The sequence below is a fragment of the Saimiri boliviensis genome, chromosome 15 (assembly GCF_048565385.1).
Source record: "Saimiri boliviensis isolate mSaiBol1 chromosome 15, mSaiBol1.pri, whole genome shotgun sequence".
In the NCBI taxonomy this organism is placed as follows: Eukaryota; Metazoa; Chordata; class Mammalia; order Primates; family Cebidae; genus Saimiri; species Saimiri boliviensis.
Genome location: NC_133463.1, coordinates 19,437,878 through 19,465,397, shown reverse-complemented (window position 1 = coordinate 19,465,397; position 27,520 = coordinate 19,437,878). Strand labels below are relative to the sequence as shown.

Genomic DNA, 27,520 nt, shown 5'->3' with positions numbered 1-27,520 from the left:
CCTCTCAGGCCGAGCCCTCCGCCCGCCCTTCGCCAACCGCCGAGCGCGGCCCTGCCCGCAGTGCAGGCGGCCGCGAGGCAGACAGCTCCCCCTGCTGTCCCGGAGGCTGCATAGCTGCCCGCCGCTCTCAGGGTTCGCCCGCACCTTGGCAAGGGACTTGGAAAATTCGTTCTCCTGCTGAGCCCAGCGGCTGTTAAACCGTGGAAGCCACTTATCAGGCTAAATCTATTCCAGCCTTTCCAACCTCTTAGGCACCACACAACTTGGGAACAGTGTCAGACCCTGAAAAGAATAATGGCGAGGGGTGGTACTGAGAGGAAAAGTGTTAGCATACCATTACTCCTAGCCCAGGAGTGTGGTCAACGTTGGGTCCTAGGCTTTCATTACCATTTTCAACATGTTATTCAGTTCACCCCAATAGCATATGGCCATATGCTACCACTAGAAAAGTGACCTCTAGTTTCCCAGAAAGTGGAACTAAGGGTAGATAGTAATGTACTATTTTACTCTAAATTTCTTTGCAAGAGATGGTTTTAAAGCAAATTTTCTTCAACTGAAAGTCAGTGCCAAAACTGCAAACTGTGGTGTGGATTCGATAATTCCAATGTTTCTGTTCTAACTGATTGTTTCAACGCATTGTAACAGTCATAGAAGCACCTACAGAGAGAGACATCGTGGAAGGAATGGTCACCGGAGTGTCAAGGAGTTTGTGTTCAGTATCACTGGGTTGTATATTTAAAGATTAATATGAGTTCCCAAGCAAAAAAGTTAGAAAGGAGCATTTCAAGCAATGCTGACCACATATGCAAAGCCAAAGTAAAGATATTTGCATTGCGAGAATGAAAAGTTTCAGTAGAGACTAAAGAGAGATGAAGCTGGAAGAGGTGCATAGGGATCAGGTTGTTAATAGCTATAAGGCTATCTTTTCTGTTTTATTGTTTCTTTTTTGAGGGGACAGGGCCTAACTCTATCTCAAAAAAGAAAAAAAAAGAAAAAAATGGCTCGGCTCACTGCAACCTCCTCCGCCTCCCGGGTTCAAGCGATTCTCCTGCTTCAGCCTGCTAAGTAGCTGGAACTACAGGTGCGTCCCAACACGCCTGGCTAATTTTTTTTTTTTTTTTTTTTTTTTTTCTTTTAGCAGAGATGGAGTTTCACCATGTTGGCCAGGCTGGTCTTACTCCTGACCTCAAGTGATCCGTGCACCTCGGCCTCCCAAAGTGCTGGGATTTCAGGTGTGAGCCACCGCGCCTAGCCTGTGATGCTATCTTTTCAGAAAAAAAAATATATATATTGAACACCTGTGCTAGGTGCTAGGGGATAAAACAAGGAAAGCAGACTTGCTCCCTGCGTCTTGAAACTTAAAATTTTGCGCGGATGGAGGAATGAGATGGATAAAAAAGAAAATCTAAAACATGCTAACTAATAAAATAATTAAAAATAGTATTAAGTGTAGGAAGAAAACTAACCAGTTGCAGAGATTAATTACGCCTTGGGAACAAATGAGGTTCACAGCAGTGCCAAAGATTTAACTGTAACCTGTTAAAAGAACTGAGTACTGGGCATTTTCAGATCAGTAATGGCACATAATTCATATGCAGATGTTAACTTTTACCGACTCGCAAAAAGGCATGGTAATATCAATCAAGGAGTACCCACCGCATCCTCGCAACTCTGGAAAAAGCCAATCTGCATGCGAAGTGCCAAGCCACCACAAGCCAGTGAGCTTTTACGCATATGCAATGAATCACCTTGAAGTCAACTTGAATGCCATGTTTATCTTCCTCTCAACAAGCTTCCATAACGACGTATAGCTCAGTTTTACAGCAGACAGCCTTACCTTTTAGTCTTTCAACAAACTTATCTCGTTTAAGGCACCTATACCCACACAAAAACACTTTCCGCCCCCCAACATGCTAGGCTCCACCTACCTTTAATATGGCGGAGGCCGAGTCTGCGCACTACAAACAGAGAAGGTAAATCCCAGTTTCTGGCATAACGTTACATGCCCGTCTTCCGGTGCGGAAGACTATACCATTACCATAGCCTATAATTTTGTTTGTTCATTTCACATATGCAATTTCCCGAGTCAAGATGTTCTTATTTAAACCACAAGAAGATTCGTCTCTCCCTATTGCTATAAATGCTGTTTATATCGTCACGTCCCCGAAAGACCCCTGTCTTCTCTGAATGGTCTGTACCATCTTCACCTCCGGTTCTAGGTGTCATGGCTGCCCCAAGAGTCTAGTTAACTAGAGTTTGCTCAGGTGGTGCGGAGGGTCCAAGGCCCACACCTGGAGACCTAGCGAGGTAAAGTTGCCCCTTGGTTGTGGATACGACAGCCTCTCCGCTTCCTCGGCGATGGCGGCGTCCGGGAGCGGTATGGCCCAGAAAACCTGGGAATTGGCCAACAACATGCAGGAAGCTCAGAGTATCGATGAAATCTACAAATACGACAAGAAACAGCAGCAAGAAATCCTGGCGGCGAAGCCCTGGACTAAGGAGTGAGGAGGTCCCTGGCGAGACGCAGGGGAGGGAAGGGGTGGCGGGAGTTTAAGAGACCCGGAGGGAATGGGAGTTGAAAGGGTTCTGAAGAGCTTTCACCCACGGGGAGGGGGACAGAATATGCGCCTTGGATCTGCAAGTAGAGCCTAAGCCCTCCGCTGGGGCTTTGACTCCCCTTTTTGTCGCTTTAACCCATTTGCGCCCGGGTGATTTAAGAGGAGAACAACAAGCGGTGATTTAAATTGTTATTTCTGAACATCCGTATTGTCATATATGCCACACACTCTGCCTTGAACCCAGTGTCCGCATGCACTTTGTTTGGGTCTTTGACCCCAAACTGGAGACTACAGCTGTTTGCAGAAATCGAGTCAGCAGCCCAAGGTCTCAAAAATAGCTATGAGCTATTTTCTTATTTTTCTTTCTTTCTTTCTTTCTTAATGGGTCCTCGCTGTGTTGCTCAGGCTGGTCTCTAGCTCCTGGCTTCAAGCGTTCCTTTCGCCTTGGCCTTCCAAAGTGGTGGGATTACAGGCGTCAGGCCTGGGCCTATAATAGTTTTTTGATTGCTGGTAATTATTTCGGAGATACAGAGAGGCTCTACCTGGTCTCTAAAATGTTACTCCACCAGTTCCTATAAACCAGATATTATAAAACTAGAGCTTAAGGCTCTTTGCCCTTTAGCAGTGTCCATTTTTCCCTGGGAGTGGTGACAAGTCAAGGGATCTTTACCCATAATATTTTTCTTTTCCTGAGAGCAGTGTTTGGGAGAAAGTAAAAAGAGCACAAAAGCTGATGGATAGATAGAAAGGAGAGCTGTGGTCAACAAGAGGACATACTTCTGCTGCTTCAGTTTTTTTACAGACCTAGCCTTGTCTCTCAGTATTCAGACGAGATCCGTCACTTTCAGGGTGGTATGGCCGAAACGTCTCTCAGTATTCAGATTCCACAGTGGTGAATTGCAGATGCACCTACCTAGAGATTTCCACCTCATTTAATCTTCATGACAACCCAGTACAGTATATCCATCCTTTTTTTACAAATTAAAAAAAAAAAAAGCAAATGCATTATGTAAGTTATGATCACACTGAGATAAGTGAACTCCTAACTGAGCAATAGTCAGACCTAAGCTCAAATCTCACAGCTATCACTATTTGATTGACCTTAGGAAATTTACTTATCCATCTTCAATTATCGTAATATGTAAATAAGACCTACCTATAGGTGTTGTCATACAGATGAGATGAGATAATGTATAAAAAGAGTCCTCTAAAATATATGTAAGAGGAGCATAGTAATTTGTCTTTCTTCTTTTCTCCAGTAAAGGGAGAAGCCAAGATTTCGATTCATGTCTTGACTTCCAACATGAAGTCTACACATTTTTCAGCTTTCGGTTGAAATCTGGCAAAGCTTAGGAATTAAATTTGGATTCTTTCTGTGGGCAGACATCTAAAAAAGCTTTGTAGATACGTTGACTAACTGCTCTCTATGGCTGGTTAAGTTGCTTGGTTGTCTTCTTTCTGTAGCAGGCTGCATTTTAGGTTGATGTACTCTTAAATATTTGGAAACAGCCTGCCTCACTGTCTAATTATGGCTCTAATTATATTCATCCTAGCTATCTTGGACTGCATCAATGAGACAAAAATGTACTTTTATTCAAGAGTTTAATTTACTGATGACAAATTCTGAAATAGTGATCATAGGAAACTAGGATCTTAGAGCTACTTTTTAATTTGAGGCTGACATACAGAGAATCCCACCCTTCAACACACTGTCCTTTGAGAGTAGGGTTAAGAGACAGGTTAATAATTAATAATGCTAACGACAGCTAGCACTTACTAGGTTTCTAGTATGTGTAAAGCACTAAACTAAGCACTTTATATACATTATTTCATTTATTTCATCGTAACAACTAGTATGACTATCCCTATTTACAGAAAAGGAAACCTAGGCACAGATATTACATGGTTGTCCCAATGCTACAGCTAGGGAATGCAATGTCAAGATTCAATCCTTGGCAGATGAACGTCAGAACTTACATTCTTAACCATTAGGCTAGAGGTTAGGCCTGAGAACAGTTAGGCACAACTATCCAAGCAGTCAGAATCCAAGATTGGGTGATTCCAAATTAATGGAGAAAAAAATTGAACTGGTCATATTATTCCCTTATTTGAGTAGCACATTTAAAAAAAGCTATTTCAGACTTTTCCCCTCCCCCAAGGATGATACGTTGCAAAACTATAGCATGCTTGTTGTTTGCACCCTGCAGAAATTATCCTTTTCAACTTTTTCTCCCCATAGTCTACACTCCCCTTCCATCGCTGTAAATTCCTTCAATACTTACTCTTTATCTTCAGAAAAGCTTTATTCTGAATTGTGCTTTATATAAGAAATGTAATTACATCGTGATTTTGTTTTGCAGTCACCATTACTTTAAGTACTGCAAAATCTCAGCATTGGCTCTACTGAAGATGGTGATGCACGCCAGATCAGGAGGCAACTTAGAAGTGATGGGTCTGATGCTAGGAAAGGTGGATGGTGAAACCATGATCATTATGGACAGTTTTGCTTTGCCTGTGGAGGGCACTGAAACCCGAGTAAATGCACAGGCTGCTGCATATGAGTACATGGCTGCATACATAGAAAATGCTAAACAGGTAAAAATGTTGTTTCTTATAGTTTATTAATTGCAAATTAGAGTCTCAAGGTGACTTTTAACTTTTTAGACTTAAAGTTATTCCCTTTACATTAAATTTTATATTTAAATTTTATTGATTTCTATGTGAAATGTATGAGATTAAAAGCCTGATAAGATTTATAGCATGGGGGTTTTTTTGTTTGATTTTTGTTGCTGTTGTTGTTTTCGAGACAGGGACTTGCTCTGTTGCCCAGGCTGGAGTACAATGGCATGATCTCAGCTCACTGCAACCTCCGCCTCCTGGGCTCAAGCAGCTCTCCAACCTCAGCCTCCTGAGTAGCTGGGGTTATAGGTGTGCACCAGCACACTTGGATAATTTTTGTATTTTTAGTAGAGATGGGTTTTGCCATGTTGGCCAGGCTAGTCTTGAACTCCTGACCTCAAGTGATCTGCCCATGTTGGCCTGCCAAAGGGCTGGGATTGCAGGCATGAGACACCGTGCCCTTCCATAATTTTTGTATTTTTAGTAGAGACAGGTTTTCTCTGTGTTGGCCAGTCTGGTCCCGAACTCCTGGCATCAAGTGATCCACCCACCTCAGCCTCCCAAAGTGCTGGGATTACATGCATGAGCCACCGCACCCGGTCTGTGGCATGGATTTTATTTATTTTTTTCAAATAAACTCTCACACTTATAAAAATTTGGGCTGGGCACGGTGCCTCACTATTGTAATCCCAGCACTTCGGGAGGGCAAGATGGGCAGATCAGGAGGTCAGAATTTGGAGACCATCCTGGCCATGCTGAAACCTCCTCTTTCCTAAAAATACAAAAAAATTAGCTGGACGTGGTGGCGGGTGCCTAATCCCAGCTACTTGGGAGCCTGAGGCAGGAGAATCACTTGAACCCAGGAGGTGGAGATTGCAGTGAACTGAGATCATGCCATTGCACTCCAGCCTGGGCAACAGGAGCGAAAGTCTGTCTCAAAAAAAAAATAAAATAAAATAAAGTGGAAACAACCTAACTTAGTTCCTGAGTATAAAACCGGTTAAATAAATTATGGTATATCCATCAATGGAGTGCTAGGCAGCCTTTAAAAGAAATAAAGAAAAGGTAACTGAGGCTGGGAACGGTGGCTCATGCCTGTAATCCCAGCACTTTGGGAGGCCGAGGCAGGTGGATCATGAGGTCAGGAGTTCAAGACCAGCTTGACCCACATGGTGAAACCCCATCTCTACTAAAAATACAAAAAAATTAGCCAGGCGTGGTGATGTGTACCTGTAATCCCAGCTACTCAAGAGGCTGAGGCAGGAGAATCACTTGAACCTGGGAGGCGGAAGTTGCAGTGAGCCGAGATTGCACCACGGTGCTCCAGCTTGGGAAACAGAGTGAGACTCCGTCTCAAAAAAAAAAAGATAACACTCATATATATTGATGACTTATATGGAGCAAACTCCCAAGTTTATTGAGTGAAAAAGCAAAGTGTAAAACACTATTATGTTATGTGGTATGCTATTGTGTGTATGTTTTTATCAGTCTTTATATGTGCAAACAATATGTATTCTGTATGCAAAGAATATCTCTGTAAGGGGAAGCAATTGCCTATAGATTTCATATCTGGGCTGAGAAAACTAAGTAGTTGAGGAGAAAGAAATGGGAAGGAGATTGGTTACCCTTATTGTACTAGCACCTTGTAAATTAATTAAACAGTAATCTTAAACTTTTTTGCCCCTTTATTTGTTAGGTTGGTCGCCTTGAAAATGCAATTGGGTGGTATCATAGCCACCCTGGCTATGGCTGCTGGCTTTCTGGGATTGATGTTAGTACTCAGATGCTCAATCAGCAGTTCCAGGAACCATTTGTAGCAGTGGTGGTAAGAATTTTAAAACTAGTTTAATTATGTTCTTTGTGAAGATTTGCTGAAGCAAGTATACTGAGAAATAAGAACAGTGTGGTAAAGCAAAATTGCTCTGGTGTCAGACTGCCTAGGTTTGAATATGAATTCCATCTCTTAGAAGCTAGGACTTTGAGCAAGTTATTTAACCACTGTGCTTCTCACTTCCCCCGCTCTGTAAAATGTGGGTTGTCATAGCATCTATGGCTCACTGCCAGCTCATCATAGGCATTCAATCAGTGTTGAGTGAACTGAGTTAAGTGGGAATTGCTAGAGCAGCTCTTATGCTCAGGGCATTTTAAATACAATCCAGGTTTCTATGAAGAAGGTAGGAATTATTCACCTATTAAAAGGAAAAAATACAACTTTTAAAAATACACGTGCAAACCTTCAAATAACATTCTTAAATGTTTTAATAATTAATTCTAATCTCTAAGTTAACTGTGAGACACTTATATTTACCCTCTTACTGAACTTTTATGGTTTCTTTGGTTTGTTTATTCTTACTTGGTTATTGTGTATGTATATAGTACTATATGTATGTATACATTTATAGGTTTATAATGTTTAAAAGGTGTACGGTTTTATATCAGCAAATATTAAATATATCTTTCTTGTAGATTGATCCAACAAGAACAATATCTGCAGGGAAAGTGAATCTTGGCGCCTTTAGGACATACCCAAAGGTAACTTTTTTTTTTTGTTTAAAAGAGATAGAGTCTCACACTGTTGCCCAGGCTGGAGTGCAGTGGCTATTCACAGGCACAATCATAGTGTACTACAGCCTCCATCTTCTAGGCTCAAGCCATATCCCCAACTTAGCCTCCCAAGTAGCTGGGACTATAGAAGTTCCTACATTTTTTAAATTCCAAATATTTGACTTATTGTTAAAGACATGAGCAATAGCTCTTTTTGTTAAAATAATTTAATAATATTTATGAAATAGTAAACTACTGCAAATTGCCCCTAGCAAAGGGTAATAACATTTATGTTCTATATTGTTAATTTTACTGGAAAAGCAGTCTTTATTTATTATTAAGTACCTGTGCTCCTGTGGCAATCTGGCGGGTACTAGAAAACAAACTAAATCTGTAGGTCTATTCCATTCCCTGGCAGGAGTCTGCAATCTGAAATAGTTATTAAAACAAAAGTACATCACCTAAGAAGAAAAATAAATCTATGAGCCAAATCCAACCTACAGCCATCAAACAGGGTGGAGGGAAAAGTAGAAACAGTATTTTTTTTTTTTTTAATTAGAATGCTTATGTTAAATATTTGCCTCCCAAAAAATAAATAAATAAATAAATATTTGCCTCCCAAAATTGATCCTATGATTAGAAAGCTGCATAAAAAACATGATGTTTTTCCCCTCCCTCCTCTCCCTCTCTCTCTCTATATATGTATATATATATATATGTATGTGTATATATATACATGCACACACACACACACACATACACACACAAACACACATAAATCTTCTGTTTTCTTCATTTTTGTTTAGGGCTACAAACCTCCTGATGAAGGACCTTCTGAGTACCAGACTATCCCACTTAATAAAATAGAAGACTTTGGTGTACACTGCAAACAGTAAGTAATTTAAAAAACATATCTGGGCCAGGCACAGTGGCTCACACCTATAATCCCAGCACTTTGGGAGGCCAAAGTGGGAGGATTGCTTGAGGACAGGAATTCGACACGACACTAGCCTGAGCAACATAGTGAGATCTCATCTCTACAAAAAAAATGTTTTAAAGGCCAGGTACAGTGGCTCATGCCTGTAATCCTAACAATTTGGGAGGGCAAGGCAGGCAGATCATGAGGTCAAGAGATTGAGACCATCCTGGCCAACATGGTGAAACCCCGTCTCTACCACAAATACAAAAAATTAGCTGGACGTGGTGCCGCGCACCTGTAGTCCCAGTTACTCGGTAGGCTGAGGCAGAAGGATTGCTTGAACCCGGGAGGCGGAGGATGCAATGAGCTGAGACTATGCCACTGCACTCTGGCTTGGTGACGGAGTGAGATTCCGTCTCAGAAAAAAAAAATGTTTTCAAAGTTAGCCAGATGAGGTGGCACAGTCCTGTAGTCCTAGCAATCAGGAGACTGAAAGAAACCTTAGATATCAACCAATCTAAGCTCATTATTTTACAGATCAGAAAAAAAGCTCAGACAAAATGCATTTTGTGATACCTTTTACTATAATAGTAAAAGTATATGAATTTAGGTGAATGTTTGCATTTTTAATTTTTTTCTTTTGCATTTTTTATTAATGTTTCAATCTAGTATGTCATTTGCCTTTCACACAACCTAAACATTTTTTCAATGTACAAGATACTTAGCCTATATAAAATTATAATAAGTGACAGATGGGTTCAGGACCAGCTGACACTAGCATGTCTGCAGCCCTCAAAATATATCATTTTCACTGAACAAAAATTCTAATTTTTTAAATATTTGAAAAATTTAAGAAGCCATATTAAAAAGTTAAAGTTATAAAGTTGAAGAATTCTTACTAAAAACACTGAATTACATACCTTCCCCCACCCCCAACTCGAGACATAATCTTGCTCTGTCACCCAGGCTGCAGTGCAGTGGCACGATCTTCGTGGCTCACTGCAGCCTCCACCTCCTGGGTTCAAGCAATTCTTCTGCCTCTGCTTCCCGAGTAGCTGGGATTACAGGCACATGCTACCACACCCAGCTAATTTTTGTATTTTTAGCAGAGATGGAGTTTCACCATGTTGGCCTGGCTGGTCTCAAATTCATGATCCACCCACCTCGGCTTCCCAAAGTGCTGGGATTACAGGTGTGAGCCACCATGCCCAGCCTACATACCTTTTTCAGTGGTGAATTTTATGATGTCTGAATTATATCTTAATTTTTTTTTTATGTTAAAGAAGCCAATGGGGACAATTTTCTGTACCTTCTAAATATATCTCACCACTTCTCCTACTATCACTTTCACTCAAGCCACTGCCGTCTGGAGCTTCAATCAAGCACACTTGCCTTCTGGCAAGTCTTTCTGCCTTTGCCCTTCACTTCTTGTATGTATGTATGTATATATGTATGTATTTATTTTTGAGATGGAGTTTTGCTCTTGTTACCCAGGCTGGAGTGTAATGGTGTAATTCTGGCTCATCACAACCTCTGCCTCCAATTTCAAGAGATTCTCCTGCCTCAGCCTCCCAAGTAGCTGGGATTACAGGCATGCACCACCATGCCTGGCTAATTTTGTATTTTTAGTAGAGACTGGGTTTCTCCATGTTGGTCAGGCTGGTCTCAAACTCCCAACCTCAGGTGATCTACACACCTCGGCCTCCCAAAGTGCTGGGATTACAGGCGTGAGCTACTCTGTGTGGCCTGCCCTTTACTTCTTAAAGGTCTGTTTTCAGCCAGACTGATTCTGTTAAGATGTAAGTCAGATCATATTCTTCCGTTTCAGAATGACTTCCCATCTCACCAAAAACAAGATCCTTAGTCCTTATCACAGACTACACAACCTTCTGTGGTCTGGCTCCTACAGCCTCTGTGAACTTACCTCCTGTCACTGAACTTTTGCTGGTCTACGATCCAGCCATATTGACTTCCTTATGGTTTGTCAAATGTGCCACCAGGCTCATGGCTCAGGGCCCTGGCACTTCCTGTTCCCTTTGCCTAGAGCATTCTCTCTTATTTCCATGTGGCTCGCTAAGTAAGCATTGAGTATCTGTTTGCAGGGTCATCATAATAGAAAATGTTCATAAGTCACCCTACGGAAAATAACACCTTCTGTTTCCTCTCTCCCTACTTTTTCTTCTTAGCACTTGTAACCATCTGATGTTTTTGCTGCTTTTTTTTTTTTTTTTTGACCCCTTTAGAATGTGAACTGCTGTATCCTTGCATTTAAAACAGGGCATGGCACACAGCAGAGTGGGCACCAAAAAAATTACTTCTTAAATGAATAAATGATTATCTAGTGCCCCCTTTTCTCTATACCACTTATCTTAACTTCAAAGAATACTTTGGCTTAAAAAAAACAAAAAAAATGAAAAAAAAGGCCGGCATGGTGGCTCACGCCTGTAATCCAAGCACTTTGGAGACCGAGGCGGACGGCTCACCTGAGGGCAGGAGTTCAAGACCAGCCTGACCAACAAGGTGAAACACCGTCTTAAAAAAATACATATATATATTTTTTTTAATAAAAAAGAATAATTTGGCTACCCATGTGCTATTACTGCTCTTATTTTTCTATTTAGAGATTCTTAGAAAATTCTAGAATTTCTAAAAATTGAATTTTTAATCATGTGGTTTTCAGTAATCCCTGACATATTTCTGTAAATACAATGATCTTTTCTTCCTTTTTGGTTTTTTTTTTTTTTATTTGAGACAGAGTCTCACTAGGTTGCCCAAGGACTACAGGCACACAACGATGCCTGACTAAAGAAATAAATATATATTCATATAGAGATTTAGTGTTCATTATTTAATTTGCCCTATTAAAAAGAATTTAAATAATTCCTGTTTGAGAGAATTGCTCCTAAGCCTGGAAACACCTTTGCTGTGATGCTTTAATCTTCAGAGGAACTCGCAATTATTCTTTATTTATATTGAGTTATAGTGGTATCAAAGATTTATACTTTGAAACAAAAAAGAGTGAAATGCTTTATGTTTTCTGTATTCAAGCAGATCTACCGTCCCCATTTGTCTATTCTGTTGGTTTATCCTTTCTGTCTTAAATAATATTTTTTTAAGATCTTGTTGCATACCATGCATTAAATAACTTTCTCTTTTTTTTTTTTTTTTTTTTGAGACGGAGTTTCGCCTTGTTACCCAGGCTGGAGTGCAATGCCGCACGATCTCTGCTCACCGCAACCTCCACCTCCTGGGTTCAGGCAATTCTGCCTCAGCCTCCTGAGTAGCTGGGATTACAGGCACGTGCCACCATGCCCAGCTAATTTTTTGTATTTTTAGTAGAGACGGGGTTTCACCATGTTGACCAGGATGGTCTCGATCTCTTGACCTCGTGATCCACTCGCATCGGCCTCCCCAAGTGCTAGGATTACAGGCTTGAGCCACCGCGCCCAGCCGCATTAAATAACTTTCTTTTGGCAAATACCTTCCCTTGCCACTCTGAACTATGAGCCTACCACAGAGGGGCAGCTACTTTTCCAGCTGGGATTATGGAATTACAGGCATGAGCCACTGTGCCCAGCCTGATGTCTTTAATTTATTATGTTTTATTTAATTTATTATGTTTAATTCATTATGTTTCTTCATTGCTAAAATTTAATCAGTAAGCATTCTTGCACTTTGGATATGAGGTGGGTGGATCACTTGAGATCAGGAGTTCGAGACCAGCCTGGATAACATGGTGAAACCTCGTCTCTGCTAAAAATAAAAAAAATTAGCTGGGCATGTTGGCGGATGCCTGTGATCCCAGCTACTCAGGAGCTACTACACAGGACATTCACTTGAACCTGGGAGGTAGACGCTGCAGTGAGTCCAGATTGCACCACTGCACTCCAGCCTAAGTGACAGAGCAAGACTCTGACTGAAAAAAAGCATTCTGTTTTACAAGGGGTGCCTTTGTGTCTTTATCTTTTGCACCACTAACCTCTGAGTCTGAACCTCTATATCTCTTCTCATCTGCCCTGCTGCAGTGGCTTTCTTTGTGGAATCCCTGCCTCCAGTTTCTCTCCTGTAACATGTCCTAATGGTACTGCCACAGCCAGGCTTCTATAAAACACCCCTTTGACTGTATTATTAATCTGCTAAAGTAGCTTCCATTCTACTCAAGCACCTTCCATGAGTCCCAGTTATCCAAAGGATAAAACCTTTTGGCCAGGTGTGGTGGCTCACACCTATAATCCCAGCACTGTGGGAGGCCAAGGCAGGCAGATCACCTTAGGTCAGGAGTTCAAGACCAGCCTGACCAATATGATAAAACCCCATCTCTACTAAAAATACAAAAATTAGCCGGGCATGGTGGTGGTGGGCACCTGTCCCAGCTGCATGGGAGGCTGAGACAGAATTGCTTGAACCCAGGAGGCAGAGGTTGCAGTGAGCCAAGATCATGCCACTGCACTCTAGCCTGGGTGACAGAACAAGACTTTGTCTCAAAAAAAAAAAAAAAACTTAACCTTTTATGTAACATCCTTCAACACCTAGACCCCAGCTTAGCTTTCTAGCTTCCCCTCACATAATTCTTCTCTTGCTAAATTATCCAGCTAAACCCATTGCCTTATTATCCCTTACATGTCTTTCCTTTTTGTGTGTTGATGCTCTCTGCCTAATGTCCCCCTTGCTCTCACATATCCATACCATAGATTCATAAATGGTTACCCTATACCTTGCCTATTCCCTGAGGCTTCTCAGGCAATTCTAGTTCTAGATGATCACTTGAGCTCCTCTACATGAAGAGTACTTATTATCTCTAACCCTTAATTGGTAGATGGTTCATTTTATATAGCACTATAGCATCACTTATTGTTAGTCAATGTATTTACATTTAATGTTTTGGTGGATTTAGACCACATACCCTATATAAATGGTGACCATATAAATGGTGACTTCCTCAAGGTAAAGATGTCTCTTATGCTTTTTTTATATCCATTGATACACAGAAGCAACTGAGATAGTTTAAATGTAAAATATATGTATTTTCAGACATTTAACTTCTAGATTTTCCTTACTATGCCCTGATGATAAATTAGGCACCTTGGAAAGTGGGAGCAATTATTTTAGGTGCCTTAAGGACCTACCTAAAAAATTTGCTTTTCCAAAATGCAGTAGCTCCTAAATAGGGAATTAGAAAGGGAAGAAGGAAATTCACATGAGATTTTTATTATTTTAAAGCGGCTAACAAAAATTATAGTTGACCCTAGAGAGGCAGCTCATTAAATATATGTGCTGTTGGCTTGAATTTTTCAGTAACAGGAATAAACTTGTCATTCAGAAGTTTTGACTGGTTGTTAATGACATCTTGGGAATTTCTGGGCTCTACAGAAATAAAAGGGATAAACAAGAAAGTGTAGTAGAAGATTTGGATCCACAACCCTTGAAGTGTAAGGAAACCATGGTTAGCTATTACCTTGTTGGAATAAAAACTAAAACATGAGAATAAGGAATAATTTGAGAATAAATTATTATTTATTCACTTAAATTTGGCCATAACTTTTATGTGATGTAGTTGAATTTTTTTTTTCACTTACTAAATTTTGTGCTTTTATTTCATAGATATTATGCCTTAGAGGTCTCATATTTCAAATCCTCTTTGGATCGCAAATTGCTCGAGCTGTTGTGGAATAAATACTGGGTGAATACATTGAGTTCCTCTAGCTTGCTTACTGTAAGTATTATACTTGCAAGGAATGCATTTGAATTTTATCTAAGCTATGTAGCCATTTAATATCTGAAACACTGTTTCACAGAAAGACAGTACCTAACTTGGCCAAGACACCAAGGCTGGGGTGAGATTCTGCACCACCAGTGCGGGATTAGGATGCTAGGCCAATTCAGGATCTGTGTCATGACCCCTAGAGACCAAGTCTAAGTAGCAAATAGAGTAGCCAGATCAGGGTGAGATCTGCCCCTGCCATAAGGAGATATATATACAAATATTGCTTTTTGTGTATCATGTGTCTCAGCTTCGAGTCTGGTTGCAAGTAACACGATACCTAATGAAATTAGCTTAAACAGGAAAGAAAATTGTGTAAGTTGCAAAGCTGAGTAATAAGGCTTAACTTAGGTACAGCTAAGTTTTCATTCAAGCAATATTATGAGATCGTGTGTTTTTTCTCTCTTAGCATTGATTTCATCTTAGTTACTGCTAGTTTCAGGCTTCATGTAAAAGCAAGACAGCAGCTTTAGCTTTAGACCTCCAAGCCTCTCAGTTTCATGTTCAAAGAGATAGTCAAGATACACACACACACACACACACACACACACACACACACACTCTCTCTCTCTCTCTCACACTCTCTCTCTCTCTCTCTCTCTCTCTCTCTCTCTCTCTCTTTCCCCTCTCTCACCCACCTCTTACTCTCCCCCAGGCAAACCTTCATTGTGTCTGACTGGCTTTACTTAATCACATGCCCATTTTTAAGCCTGGTATGGGCCAACTGAATAAGCCTGATGAGTGGGTTGGGCCATGGCAAGGGCTTTACTGCTGGGCCACAGTGTAGAAAACTACTTCAGTAGCTCAAGGACTAAAAATGGGGAAGGAGAGGTTCCCAGAGGGAATCAGAATAGCATTACCTTAAAGCAGTAGATGCTGGGAGGGAAAAAAAAAAAGAGATCACTGAATTTTTTCTGATAATACCATAAAAACCCAAAATATTTGGAAGGATATTTAATGAGCTTCTCTATATTTAGAACTTTGGAACAATTTTTTTACTTTTCTAAAAAAGTAGGCCATTTCATATACTGCAGTATATATAGTGGTTAGAACCATAGGATTTAGAATAAAATAAACTGGGCTTGGAGAATATGAGCTATAGCAGCAGGAGTCATAGTAGGACCATCACTTAGAAGTTTCTTACGTTCTTTGATCAAGTATTGGTTGAAAGGAGTACAGCTGAAACTGGAACCAAAGAAGGCATTATGCTTCCAGAAAAATCTCAAGGTAAAGCATTGGAAGCAACAGTAGTAGCTATTGGATCACACTTTCAAGGAAAAGGTGGATTCAACCAGTTAATGTGAAAGTAACAGATAAAGAATTATTCTCCCAGAATATGGAGGCACCAAAGTAAAGAACTACTTTACCATTCTTCAGGTTTATCCAGTTGACCTGGAAAGCCAAGGTTGTGTTTTTGTTTTGTTTTTTGAGACAGCGTCTCTGTCATCCAGGCTAGAGTGTGGTGGCACAATCTTGGCTCACTGCAGCCTCAGCCTCCCAAGCTCAAGCAATCCTCTCACCTCAGCCTCCCAAGTAGCTGGGACTATAGGGGTGAGCCACCACACCTGGCTAATTTTTGTATTTTTTTTGTAGAGACAGGGTTTCGCTATGTTGCCCAAGCTGGCATTGAATCCTGGGTTTAAGCGATCTGCCCACGTTGTCTTCCCAAAGTGCTAGCATTACAGGCTGTGAGCCACCATGCCCAGCCAGATTATTTCTTATTTAGAGATGCTGACATTCTTAGAAAGTATGTAGACTAAAGTAAATCACTATTGAAATGCCATCAACATGAAGCTGCTCATTGCACTTAAGTTCTGAAATACTTAATTATATAAATAATTTCCATGTCTCTCTTGTATAATAAACAAATGATATCCTAAAAAATTGACTTTGAAAACAACTCTGCCACTTTACTAGTTCTGAGCAACTTTCAAAAAGTTATTTAATGTGACTAAGCATTTCTTTGTTGTAAAATGGTGATATACTACATACATCATTAAGTACTCTAAGAAAATTAAATGGGCTACTTTATATAAAGCAATTAGCAAAGTGTCTGGCATATGATAAAGCCTCAATAATTTTTTTTTAATTTGGTGCATTATATGCATGGAAAAATACCTCACTTTAGCCTATTATTTAACTGTGGTTTTTTTAAGCTAGTCAAGTGAAGCAGTGTATTTTTTTATTATTTTAAATACAATTCTGACAAGCTCTCTGTTCTTTCTTTTTTCTCTCTTTTTTTGAGACAGGGTCTCACTCTGTTGCCCAGGCTGAAGTGCAGTGGTATAATCATATCTCACTAAAGCCTGGACTTCGTGGACTCGAGTGATCCTCCTACCTCAGCCTCCTGAGTAGCTGGGGCTACAGACATGCACACAACATGCCTGAGTGATTTTTTATATTTTTTTATAGAGGCGGGGCTTCGCCATGGTATCCAGGCTGGTCTAGAATTCCTGGGCACAAGCCATCTGCCCACCTCAGCCTCCCAAAGTGCTGGGATTACAGACATGAGCCACGGTGCCTAGCATCTCATTTCTTATCTTCAGTAGTCCAAAGTAGCAAATTAGAAGGATGGAGAATGATCATCATAGCAAATATGTGTTACCTGCTTCCTATGTGCCAGACACTGCTAAGTGCTTTATATGTGTTGTTTCCTTAGAGGCAAGTATACTAATAGCAGCCAGAAGTGACACCTGATGGCAAGGGGAGAAAACACTGTAAGACCAGAGCAGTCTGAACCTTTGTATAAGGCAAGCAGATCTACCTACTCAGCCCTATATCTGTCCCTGTATTCCAGCACTGCATAGATGAGGACATTAATAATCAAGAAAAGGTTAAATTACATTTCTCCCTTTTTGTTGTTTTATTTATAGTACATTGCAGCATTTTGGAACAAATATGTAGATATATGTTCAACTTTCTCCCCCCAGCTAAGGAAGTTAACTATAGCATGTAACCTAAGTTATTTTCTAATTTAAGAAATTAGTTCACTATATTTATTTTCTATGCATTTGAAATGTTAATTGGATATCTTTTATTGTCATTTTAATAGTGTAGCTATTTCTGGTACCCTATATTTTTATGGCTTAAATAGCTCTGTAAACTTTAGGGTTTTTTCCAAGTCTGTGGGAGGAAAATATATTGGTTTCCTAAACCATTTAGAACCAGACAAAATGAATATAATTGCATCTTTTAAATATTGTTAAGTTTGTAAATATCATTGGAAGAACTGGTAACATTTTAAAGAGCCCTCTGTAGTAGCTGTGATGGCAGCAACTAAACTTTTCTTGTTTGGTGACTGAACTGTCTTTCCTTGAAGACTAAGCAAATAGAATTTCATACTGCTTTTTGCCAACTAGTTTATTTCCTCTTCACACTTCTATTGAAGGTATAGGAAAGAAATATAATATATACTTTATAACTTTGTGAATTTTTTTGTACTTTAGACTACAATTTAAAAAATGATGCCCCATACAAATATTGGTAAAATATGTAATATAGAAAGCGCATATGTAATATTACAGTTTCCCAAATGTAGGTATACATGTGAGCATATAGCAGTACTCCATAATTGTGGTTATAGCTAAGTGGAGGGATTGTTTTCTTCTTATTGGCCAGGCTGGTCTTAAACTCCTGACTTCAGGTGATCCACCTGCCTTGGCCTCCCAAAGTGCTGGGATTAAATGCATGAGCCACTGCGCGCACCCCAGAAAAGCTTTTAAATGTTATTTTCATAAATATTTTCGTAAGTACTAATTTAAAAGTTCATTAACATTAGTAAGCCTTCACTAGGTGTCATGGACAGTCACAAAAACTTTATATTGCAATATAATGCATACTTCATTTGATTTTCACAGTAGCTCTAAGGTAGGAATTACCGACTCCCCTACCATTTTCAGAAGAGAACCTGGAGGCATACCTCAGGCCTTCAACCAATCTGCCATAGTTCCAGAACCTGGACTTAGGTCTGTATACTTCAAAGCCTCCCATAATAACAAATATTAGAATTAAGTGGTCAAGGAGAAAAATTCCAAGTTATTTTGAAATTATAAAAGGGAAAACATCTACACTTGAAATGCCTGAATTTGGAAGCATACTTTGCAAATGTAATTTGACTTCTCTCCTCACTGACTGTTCACTCAGATTTTATAGTGGAATTCTTTGCAAATGACATATTCTTTGTAGAAAATTAGTTTACATTAAAATATATAGATTTTTAAGTGGTGGACTTCTATTTTATAGTGACACAATACCATTTTCCCCGCAGAATGCAGACTATACCACTGGTCAGGTCTTTGATTTGTCTGAAAAGTTAGAGCAGTCAGAAGCCCAGCTGGGACGAGGGAGTTTCATGTTGGGTTTAGAAACGCATGACCGAAAATCAGAAGACAAACTTGCCAAAGCTACGAGAGACAGGTAACAGTAAATTTGTAAGATTCCTGTTTCCCCTAACTTTTTCTTTCAAAATTTTCAAACAGTAGTACCATTCAGATTCCTTATGGCTCAACTTAGTTATAACTTAGAATGTTATCTGAATATTAACTTCTTGGAACCTTTAGGAGTTGTCAGACACAGGTTTTAACTTTGAAAATTTAGGATACATCAGGTAAGAACATTAAAAGGCTTAAATCAAAGATCTAAGCAGTGTTGTGGAACACTCCCAGTCACCTTTTCTAAGTTCAATTAGAAAGTGTAACAAAGAAAACCAGCCCATCAGTGGCTCTTTAATGTGTGTGTGTGTGTGTGTGTGTGTGTGTGTGTGTGTGTGTGTGAAAATAGGATTTTTTTTTTTTTTTGAGGCAGAGTCTTGCTCTGTCACTCAGGTGAGAGTGCAATGACGCAATCTCAGTTCACTGCTACCTCAGCCTCCCAGGTTCAAGCAATTCTCCCTCCTCAGCCTTTTAATTAGCTGGGATTACAGACACCTGCCATCATGCGTATCTAATTTTTCTGTATTTTTAGTAGAAATGTGGTTTCACCATGTTGGCCAGACTGATCTCAAACTTCTGACATGGGTGATCTGCCCACCTTGGCCTCCCAAAGTACTGGGATTACAAGTGTGAGCCACTGTGTCCAGCCAAAATTAGGATTTCTTAAATTTACAAGATTTTAATATTTCATAAAGCTTTAAATCCTAAGATTTTTCATAAGTGATTGTATCTCTCTTAAATTGTGCTTCTGAAATTATCCTTTATACCGTAATTTAGTATTCCAAATTTCATTACCAAAGATTTTGTTAGGAACAAATTTGGGATGTGTTCTCTAATAACTTATGAAATAATTATGTGGACCTTCATATACATAGGCTATACAAAGCTGCAAAGACTAACAAAGATTTACTTTCACAGAAATTTGAATTTTAGGCCAGGCACAGTGGTTCACACGTGTAATCCCAGCATTTTGGGAGGCTGAGGTGGGCAGATCACCTGAGGCCAGGAGTTCGACATCAGCCTGGCCAACATGGTGAAACCCAAAAATTAGCCAGGTGTGGTGGTGGATGCCTGTAATCCCAGCTACTCAGGAGGCGGATGCAGGAGCATCCTTCAACCCAGGAGGCGGAGACTGCAGTAAGCCAAGATGGCACCATTGCACTCCAGCCTGGGCAACAAGAGCAAACTCTGTCTTAAAAAAAAAATGGAATTTTAATGTGATAATTAGGGGCAGAAAGGGAGAACCATACTGACTTCTATACAAACTTATATGTTAGTATCTATTTTAAGAACTGGCTTGGTTTATGGGGGAAAGAAGAGAAAAGGGTGGCTGAAGTATATCCTAGGATTGGAAGTCATTTTGGATTAGCCTTATTTCATTGCCTTTTTCTCGGTGGGTTTTTAGAAGGTAGAACTACTGGTCTACATAAAAATTGCATTTTTCAGCTGGGCACAATGGCTCACGCCTGTAATCCCAGCACTTTGGGAGGCCAAGGCAAGCAGATTGCTTGAGCTCAAGAGTTCGAAACCAGCCTGGACAACATGACAAAACCCTATCTCTACAAAAAATACGAAAAAAAAATTAGCCAGGCATAGTGGCGCACACCTATGGTCCCAGCTACTTAGGAGGCTGAGACACAAGAATCACTGGAACCCAGGAGGTGGAGGTTGCAGTGAGCCATTATTGTGCCACTGCACCCCAGCCTGGGTGACAGAGTGAGACGCTGTCTCCAAAAAAAAGTATTTTTCATTGGCATTAGGAGTCATTTTAGATACTTGCTTTGAGTGTGTGTTTTGTTCATCTGTCTTTATGTATGTAATTTATCAGTTTATCTACATTTATTTCTCAATTTCTTATGAAGCAAAAATTTCACTATGAGAATGTCTTCAATTATATAAGAAATAGAACAGAAGTATTAATCAAAAATAGAGAATTTTCCTTTTGGGGGTAGCTTTACAAGAACTGCATCTCTTCTGAATATTGGTGGGGTTTTGTTATTGCTTTTGCCTTATACTTTTTATCATTTCTAAAATTTAAGTCCTTCACCTGCTAATCTAACTTTGACTTCTAATTGTTGGAGGTTGCTTGTGATTATTTCAGAAAAAAAATAGTATTCTTTTTTTTTTTTTTTGAGAAGGAGTGCAGTGGCACGATCTCTCTCACTGCAACCTCTGCCTCCCCGGGTTCAAGTGATTCTTCTGCCTTAGCCTCCTGAGTAGTGGGACTACAGGCATACACCACCATGCCTGGCTAATTTTTGTATTTTTAGTAGAGATGGGGTTTCACCATATTGGCCAGGCTGATCTCAAACTCCTGACCTCATGATCCGCCCGCCTCAACCTCCCAAAGTGCTGGGATTACAGGCATGAGCCACCACGCCCAGTCCAAAAAAACATAGTATTCTTTAAAATTATTTTTCCCAAATTACCAAAGTAATAAACAAGGAATAACAGATTTTTAATGTAATATATTAGAATCAATCTCTAATTACAGGTTATGTATAATTTACTCATCTAAATCAGAACAATTGTATCAAATTTTACATTGTCATTACCTTGTGAAAGTTCTAGTAAGAAATGAAATGGTCAAAAAGACATGTGGAAGACTAATAAAATTATGAGGGAAAACTTCAGATTAGCGTGGTTTGAGAAGCATGAATAAAACCAAAATCATTGGAGTTACATGGATGGATTGGGGCTGATCTTGTGTGTTTGAAATAGTTTCCAATTTATGACATCATGTGATGTGTGTGTGTGTTGTTTTTTTTTTCCAGCTGTAAAACTACCATAGAAGCTATCCATGGATTGATGTCTCAGGTTATTAAGGATAAACTGTTTAATCAAATTAACATCTCTTAAATGGTCTCTGAGAAGTACTTTTGCCTGAAAGACAGTATGAGAAAACCATTCAAGTGACACTTTAAAAGCAGTTACCCAAAATCTGATTAGAAGTATAAGGTGCTCTGAAGTGTCCTAAATATTAACATCCTGTAATAAAACTCTTTAAAATGAAATTGTCCTTTCATTTTTTTGTGAGCAGATTCTCAATTTTTTTCTAGTATCCATCAGGATTCTTGAATATGAGAAAAAATACAGTTATTAGAACTTTCTATTTTTAAGAGTCTCAACTATCTAAATTAGTCAAAAAATTTCAGCATTGTCAGAATCACTTTTCAGTTTGTCCCTTCTTTCAACTGTACATAAGTAAAATATAATTTAATTATTTTAATAATGTAACAGGAACGCTTTTAATATTTCTACAAAACATTAGTTGAGTGGTACTATAAATTATTTTCCTGAAGATCAAATACTTATTAGAGACAGCCTAGCACAGGGTGTCTAGTCATTCAAATATTCATCACATACCTTTCCTGAACTGGCCACTGTTACTTTCTGGAGATATGCTGAACCAACTAGACACCACTGTCCTCACAGAAATTCTGGACACTAAAACTTAGCAAGAAATTAAAGATACTGCTATGAGGGGAGAAATAAAGTGTGCTGGGGACTCTTGGGAGAAATGCGTATCCTTGAGAAGGGTTAGCAAAGTTGGCTTCCTGAAGGATGTGGCCTGACCATTAAGTTGAAATATGAAAGACAGGCGGATTAGCCAGAAAGAGAGTAAGAGGAAGGTAGATACTATTACAGGCAGGGAGTACAGCAGTGTGTAGAAGCTCAGAGGTAGAAAGCAAGAACCTAGAACCTTCAAGAAAATTAGACTCATTTAGACTTAAGATTGGTGTAGGGTCAGGCACGGTGGCTCACGCCTGTAACCCTAGCACTTTGGGAGAGGCAGGAGGATTGCTTGAACTCAGCAGTTCAAGACCAGCCTGGGTGACATGGCAAAATGTCATCTCTACTAAAAATAACAAAAAAATAGCCAGATGTGATAGTGTATGCTTGTGGTCCCAATTGCTTGGGAGGCTGTGGTGGGAGGATCATTTGAGCTGGTGCCGGGGATTGTGGTTGCAGTGAAGACATGATCGCACCACTGCAGTCCAGCCTGGGTGACAGAGTAAGAACCCGTCTCAAAAAAAAAAAAAAAAATATATATATATATATATATATATATATATGGTTGTGTGAATAGGACTTGAGGAATAACAAGAGATGGCAAGAGGTAGGGCCAGCATAGATCCTGTGGTGGCATTCTGGAGTTTATCCTAACAGCATTAGGGAGTTAGAGAGTTTTAAACAGCAGAAATGTGCTAGATTGTCTTTTCTAAGAGCATCCTGTTTAGAGATTTGGCAGTAAAGTCTAGATGAAAACAAATAAGATAACCCTTGGAGAATAATGAGAATAGGGCCCAGGACTGAATCATGGAAACATGAGATATTTTAAATGGGCAGAGGAAGAGGATACCACAGGAGCCAAGGAGTAAGAAACCTTTAAAAAGGAGCTTATGGCAGGGCACAGTGGCATGGCCCATAATAACAGTACTTTGGGAGGCTAAGGCAGGAGGATCACTTGAGCCCAGGAGTTTGAGACCAGCCTGGGCAACATAGCAAAACCCTGTCTCTACAAAAAAAAATACAAAAATTAACCAGGTGTGGTGGCATTCACCTGTGGTCCCAGCTACTTGGGAGACTGAGGTGGGAGGATCACCTGAGCCCAGGAAGTAAAGGCAGCAGTCAGCCGTGATTGTACCACTGCACTCCAGCCTGGGCAACAGCGTGAAACCCTGTCTCTAAATTATATAAATAAAAGTAAATAGGAACTTACCGATGACTTCACATGCTACAAAAGGTCAAGGAAAAGAAAACACGAGAGTTCTGTTAGATTTAGCAATGAGGCAATTTTCGGTTAAGATGAGGAAGCCAATTAATATCCAAATACTTAGTTGCTGATATATTAACATTTTGGTCTGTTTCATGTACCTTTAAAGGCGGCACCCCCCCCCACCCCCAATTTCAGATGGCACAACCTGACCTCCATTTTTATGCCCTTTAAAAAAATCATGGGCCAGAAGTGGTGGCTCACACCTATAATCCTAACACTTTGAGAGGTTGAGGTGGGTGGATTGCTTGTGCTCAGAAGTTCGGAACCAACCTGGGTAGCATGGTGAAACCCTGTCTCTACCAAAAAGAAAAAAAATCATTACTACCCTCAAAGAGCAGCCAAACTCTGCAGTTACTGCCACAGATATAGCAACACCAACATCATATTGAGTTATTCTAGGAACACCGACAAGTTGTGTGATGTTTCTCTCAAAGACATGATTAAATGGTTCAGGTTTTGACATGAAAAAAAGTAAGGAGTCATTGAAGTCACCATGAAACCATATTAGCAGTTTTCGTTCCAAGATTTGAATGCAGTTATTCATATTTAATTTGCATTCCACATTTAATTTGACATTGGTGAACTTAACTAAGATTATGTTAGAGGCTGGGCATGGTGGCTCACACCTGTAATCCCAGCACTTTGGGAGACCAAGGTAGGGGGATCACTTGAGATCAGGAGTTGACCTCAAGTTGACCAAGTTGACCTGACTTGAATACAGTTATTCACATTTAATTTGACATTGGGAAACTTACTAATTAAAATTATCTTGGATGCTGGGTATAATGGCTCACGCCTATAATCCTAACACTTTGGGAGGCCTAGGCAGGTGGATCACCTGAGGTCAGGAGTTCAAGACCAGCCTTGCCAACATGGAGAAATCCTGTTTCTACCAAAAATAAAAAATTAGCTGTATGTAGTGGCACATGCCTGTAGTCCCAGCTACTCAGGAGGCTGAGGCAGAAGAATGCTTGAACCTGGGAGGTGGAGGTTGCAATGAGCTGAGATCACACGACTGCACTCCAGCCTAGATGACAGAGTGAGACTCTGTCTCCAAAAAAAAAAAAAAAGAACTACATTGGTGGGATGGAAAATATCTATGCTTACAATGGAGAATTACCAGGGAAAGAAAGCTTTTCAGTCCTAATTTCACTGGACTCATTTTGAGAAGTGTCAGCACTTCAGTAACAATGCCTTGGTTGGAAGTAACCACAAAACAAAACAAAAAGTTACTTAAAAAGAATATATTTGCTCATTGTCAAAAAAAGATTCTGACTTTACTCTGATTGACCTAACGGGTTATGAGCCCACCTTTGGGATTACATATAGCAATTACTGAGATCAATTAAGGGCTACTTATAGAGCTGGGAATAGGGACAATAAACCAAAATGCACAGCTACACAGTGGGTCAAATGGATGCCACAGACACAACCAACAATGTCCCCTCAAGCAACCATCCAGCCCAGGCTATAACAGCCCCAGAATGAAACATTTACATTTCATTTAATGTAGTTACTTTATTAAAGAGATCCTTTACAAATATTTTTAAGTACTTCTTTACATTTTAATGTATTTTCATGATTACTTTTGGTATTAGTGCTCCAGTTTATAACACTGAGCCTTTAGGAAATCAGGTTTCAATTTCCAGCCATCATTCAGAAACTAAGTCTAAGTTGGAGTTGCCTAAACTAAGTTGGGGTTGCCTTTTCCTGCAAAGTATTATCTTAAAGCCCTGAGCATTTCAGAGGATATATGGAAAAAGAAAAGGAAAAAAAAAAAAAAAAAAAAAAGCCCTGAGCTATTCCAAAGCTGAAAAGGCCGTTTTTCCCAAGTGAAGTCTGTTTTTTGTTCAGTTTCAAATTTTTCAGAGATAATTTCCAAAGCTCTTTGGTGATGATATACAGGAAATGTCAACTATCATAAAAAATCCCAGTGTCCCTAGTAATTAAACAAGCCAGAGCAGGACTAGAAGCCAGGCTAGAGCAGAGATCGAGTGAGAAGCCATTGGATATGGAATAGGGATTGGAGCCAGTTACGGAGGACAGTGAGATACCAGAATCAAGGGTGTTCCAAATTTTCCAGCTTGTTTTAATATCTCAAGGTCCTAGTTCCAAAAAGTCAACAATATGACCTTATATATACTGTTTACAAGTATAATATATCTGTAGTACCATTTTATGTTACACTGTCCAGTTATGTGAGTACTTCAATATGCATGTTTTATTTATTGATTAAGAACAACACACCACACAAGGTGTTACTTTGGAATCAACAGTACTGCCAAGAACAAAAAAGCCAATAGGGGAAGAATAGCCATTTGTGCTCCATTGTTTCTCAATTTGGAAAATAAGCTCTGAGACCAAATATCATGTGCTCTGTTAGAGGTATCAAGTCTGAAGATTGTTGTCACAAATTAGTATGACTACCTAGTATTCAGGACTTTGAAAAATCACTGCATTGTACAATAAAATAAACTGCCCCACAGAGCAGCCACTTAAAAATAAACACAGAAGAGGGCAGGAACATAAGTAACTTTACAGTGAATCAGAGAAACTGAGGGTTGGAGTGCTGCATATTGCAGAGTTTCAAAGTTTCCAAAAACTGTTCTGTGAGTGATGAGGTACAGATGTATAAGTCATGCATGCAGAGAAGAGTTCATTTATATTATTAAGTCTGCACTGTATCCACATGTAGCTGAGTAAACTCAACTGAACACAGATTGTTAAGTATCCAAGGTTTCTATATTTATGGATTGTTTTAAGTATAACTTAATATACCTATATGGTGAGTAATGTGGGGTTTTGTTCTGTTTTGAAGACAGGAAGATATACTACACAGAATGACAGCTTTTAATTTTGCTCATTCTTATAAAATATAATTGTTTAAATTATAATAAGATCATTATGTCATTCACTGCTTAATAATTGATGTCTCTATGCCATTGTGTTCATAAAATAATCGTTAGAAAATTGAAAGTCTAGTTGTGTGTTCTCTCATTTTGGCCTATTTTCAATAAAAATTCCAACAGCAAATAAATTTACTTTCTTGGGGCCAAAATGCTAGTTTAAGTAACTAATTCTGAGCTAATACTCTATACATTTCTAAAGGTTTCTAAACTTTTTATCCAAATGCTAGCAGAAGAAATACCATTCATCTTTGTAAACATAATGTTATAATCTATTTTAGAAACCTAGTAACACAAAACTCAGGTCAACTCTGACCAGATTGACATACTTAAACTTTTGATCTCAGAAATAATATTACAAAAATAAAATCAGGAACTTTATCATTTCAGGTCATTTGGAAGGAAACAGCTAAAATCATAGCTTGATAACTAACACCAATGATTAATTGCTTTTTCAACATGTGGATTATCTTGGTGCCAAAAATTATGGAGCAACTGCTTAACAAATTGGAGAGTCCCTGATGTCAACGCTCATATTTTCTTTGGATTATACTAAGCAATTATGCTAAAGTCTCTAATGACTGAGTAAAATGGTATTTGTGCCTTGGACGCATTTTGATGAACTACAGTTGTACTTTTCAAAACCTAAGAGGCATATGCTTTAAAAAGCATACTGTCTAGAATAAATCTGTTTGACCTTTATGTTAGATTTCAGAGGATTATTATAAGTATCGTAAAACTATAAATATGTTTACCATTGATAGTCGTTACTTTAAACTACTTACTTTCCTGAAAAATCAGTTGATATAAACTCATCTCCAAATAAATGTTTAACTTATATGATTTATTTTTTTCATTTGTTTTCCTAGCACTTGCTACATACTCCATTCTTATATTCAGTTGAATTTATTTTATGTATCATTGGTATGCTAAATAAGTCCTTTAAGACACATTACTGGATGAGCTTTGTGGGGGAAAAAGAAAATAAATAAAAAATAAAACA

General features: G+C 39.2%; 2 protein-coding genes across 9 annotated transcripts in view; one reads left to right on the top strand and one right to left on the bottom strand.

Moving 5' to 3' along the window:
* CSPP1 (centrosome and spindle pole associated protein 1) overlaps positions 1-1,915 on the bottom strand; it is a 141,829-nt gene extending 139,914 nt beyond the window's left edge. Inside the window, exon 1 of one of the 3 annotated variants that reach the window (XM_074386729.1) lies at positions 1,838-1,915. Coding sequence is in view for 2 of the 3 variants with exons in the window: in XM_074386726.1 (XP_074242827.1) it covers positions 1,749-1,771 (23 nt within the window). In the remaining variant the exon portion in view is untranslated. The other 2 variants (XM_074386726.1, XM_074386728.1) reach the window with 2 other exon arrangements.
* Positions 1,916-2,039: 124 nt separating this feature from the next.
* On the top strand, positions 2,040-27,520 carry COPS5 (COP9 signalosome subunit 5). 6 transcript variants are annotated; one of them, XM_074386738.1, is made up of 8 exons: positions 2,040-2,190; positions 4,919-5,153; positions 6,874-7,002; positions 7,644-7,709; positions 8,528-8,613; positions 14,242-14,353; positions 18,669-18,817; positions 21,606-21,845. In XM_074386738.1, the coding sequence occupies exons 1-8, from the start codon at positions 2,141-2,143 to the stop codon at positions 21,688-21,690; spliced, it is 912 nt and encodes a 303-aa protein (XP_074242839.1). In that variant the 5' UTR covers positions 2,040-2,140; the 3' UTR covers positions 21,691-21,845. The 6 variants fall into 6 exon arrangements, with proteins under 6 accessions (XP_074242839.1, XP_074242837.1, XP_010329035.1 ...); XM_074386736.1 differs by lacking the exons at positions 2,040-2,190; positions 21,606-21,845 and adding exons at positions 2,199-2,501; positions 26,908-27,518; XM_010330733.3 differs by lacking the exon at positions 2,040-2,190 and adding an exon at positions 2,199-2,307.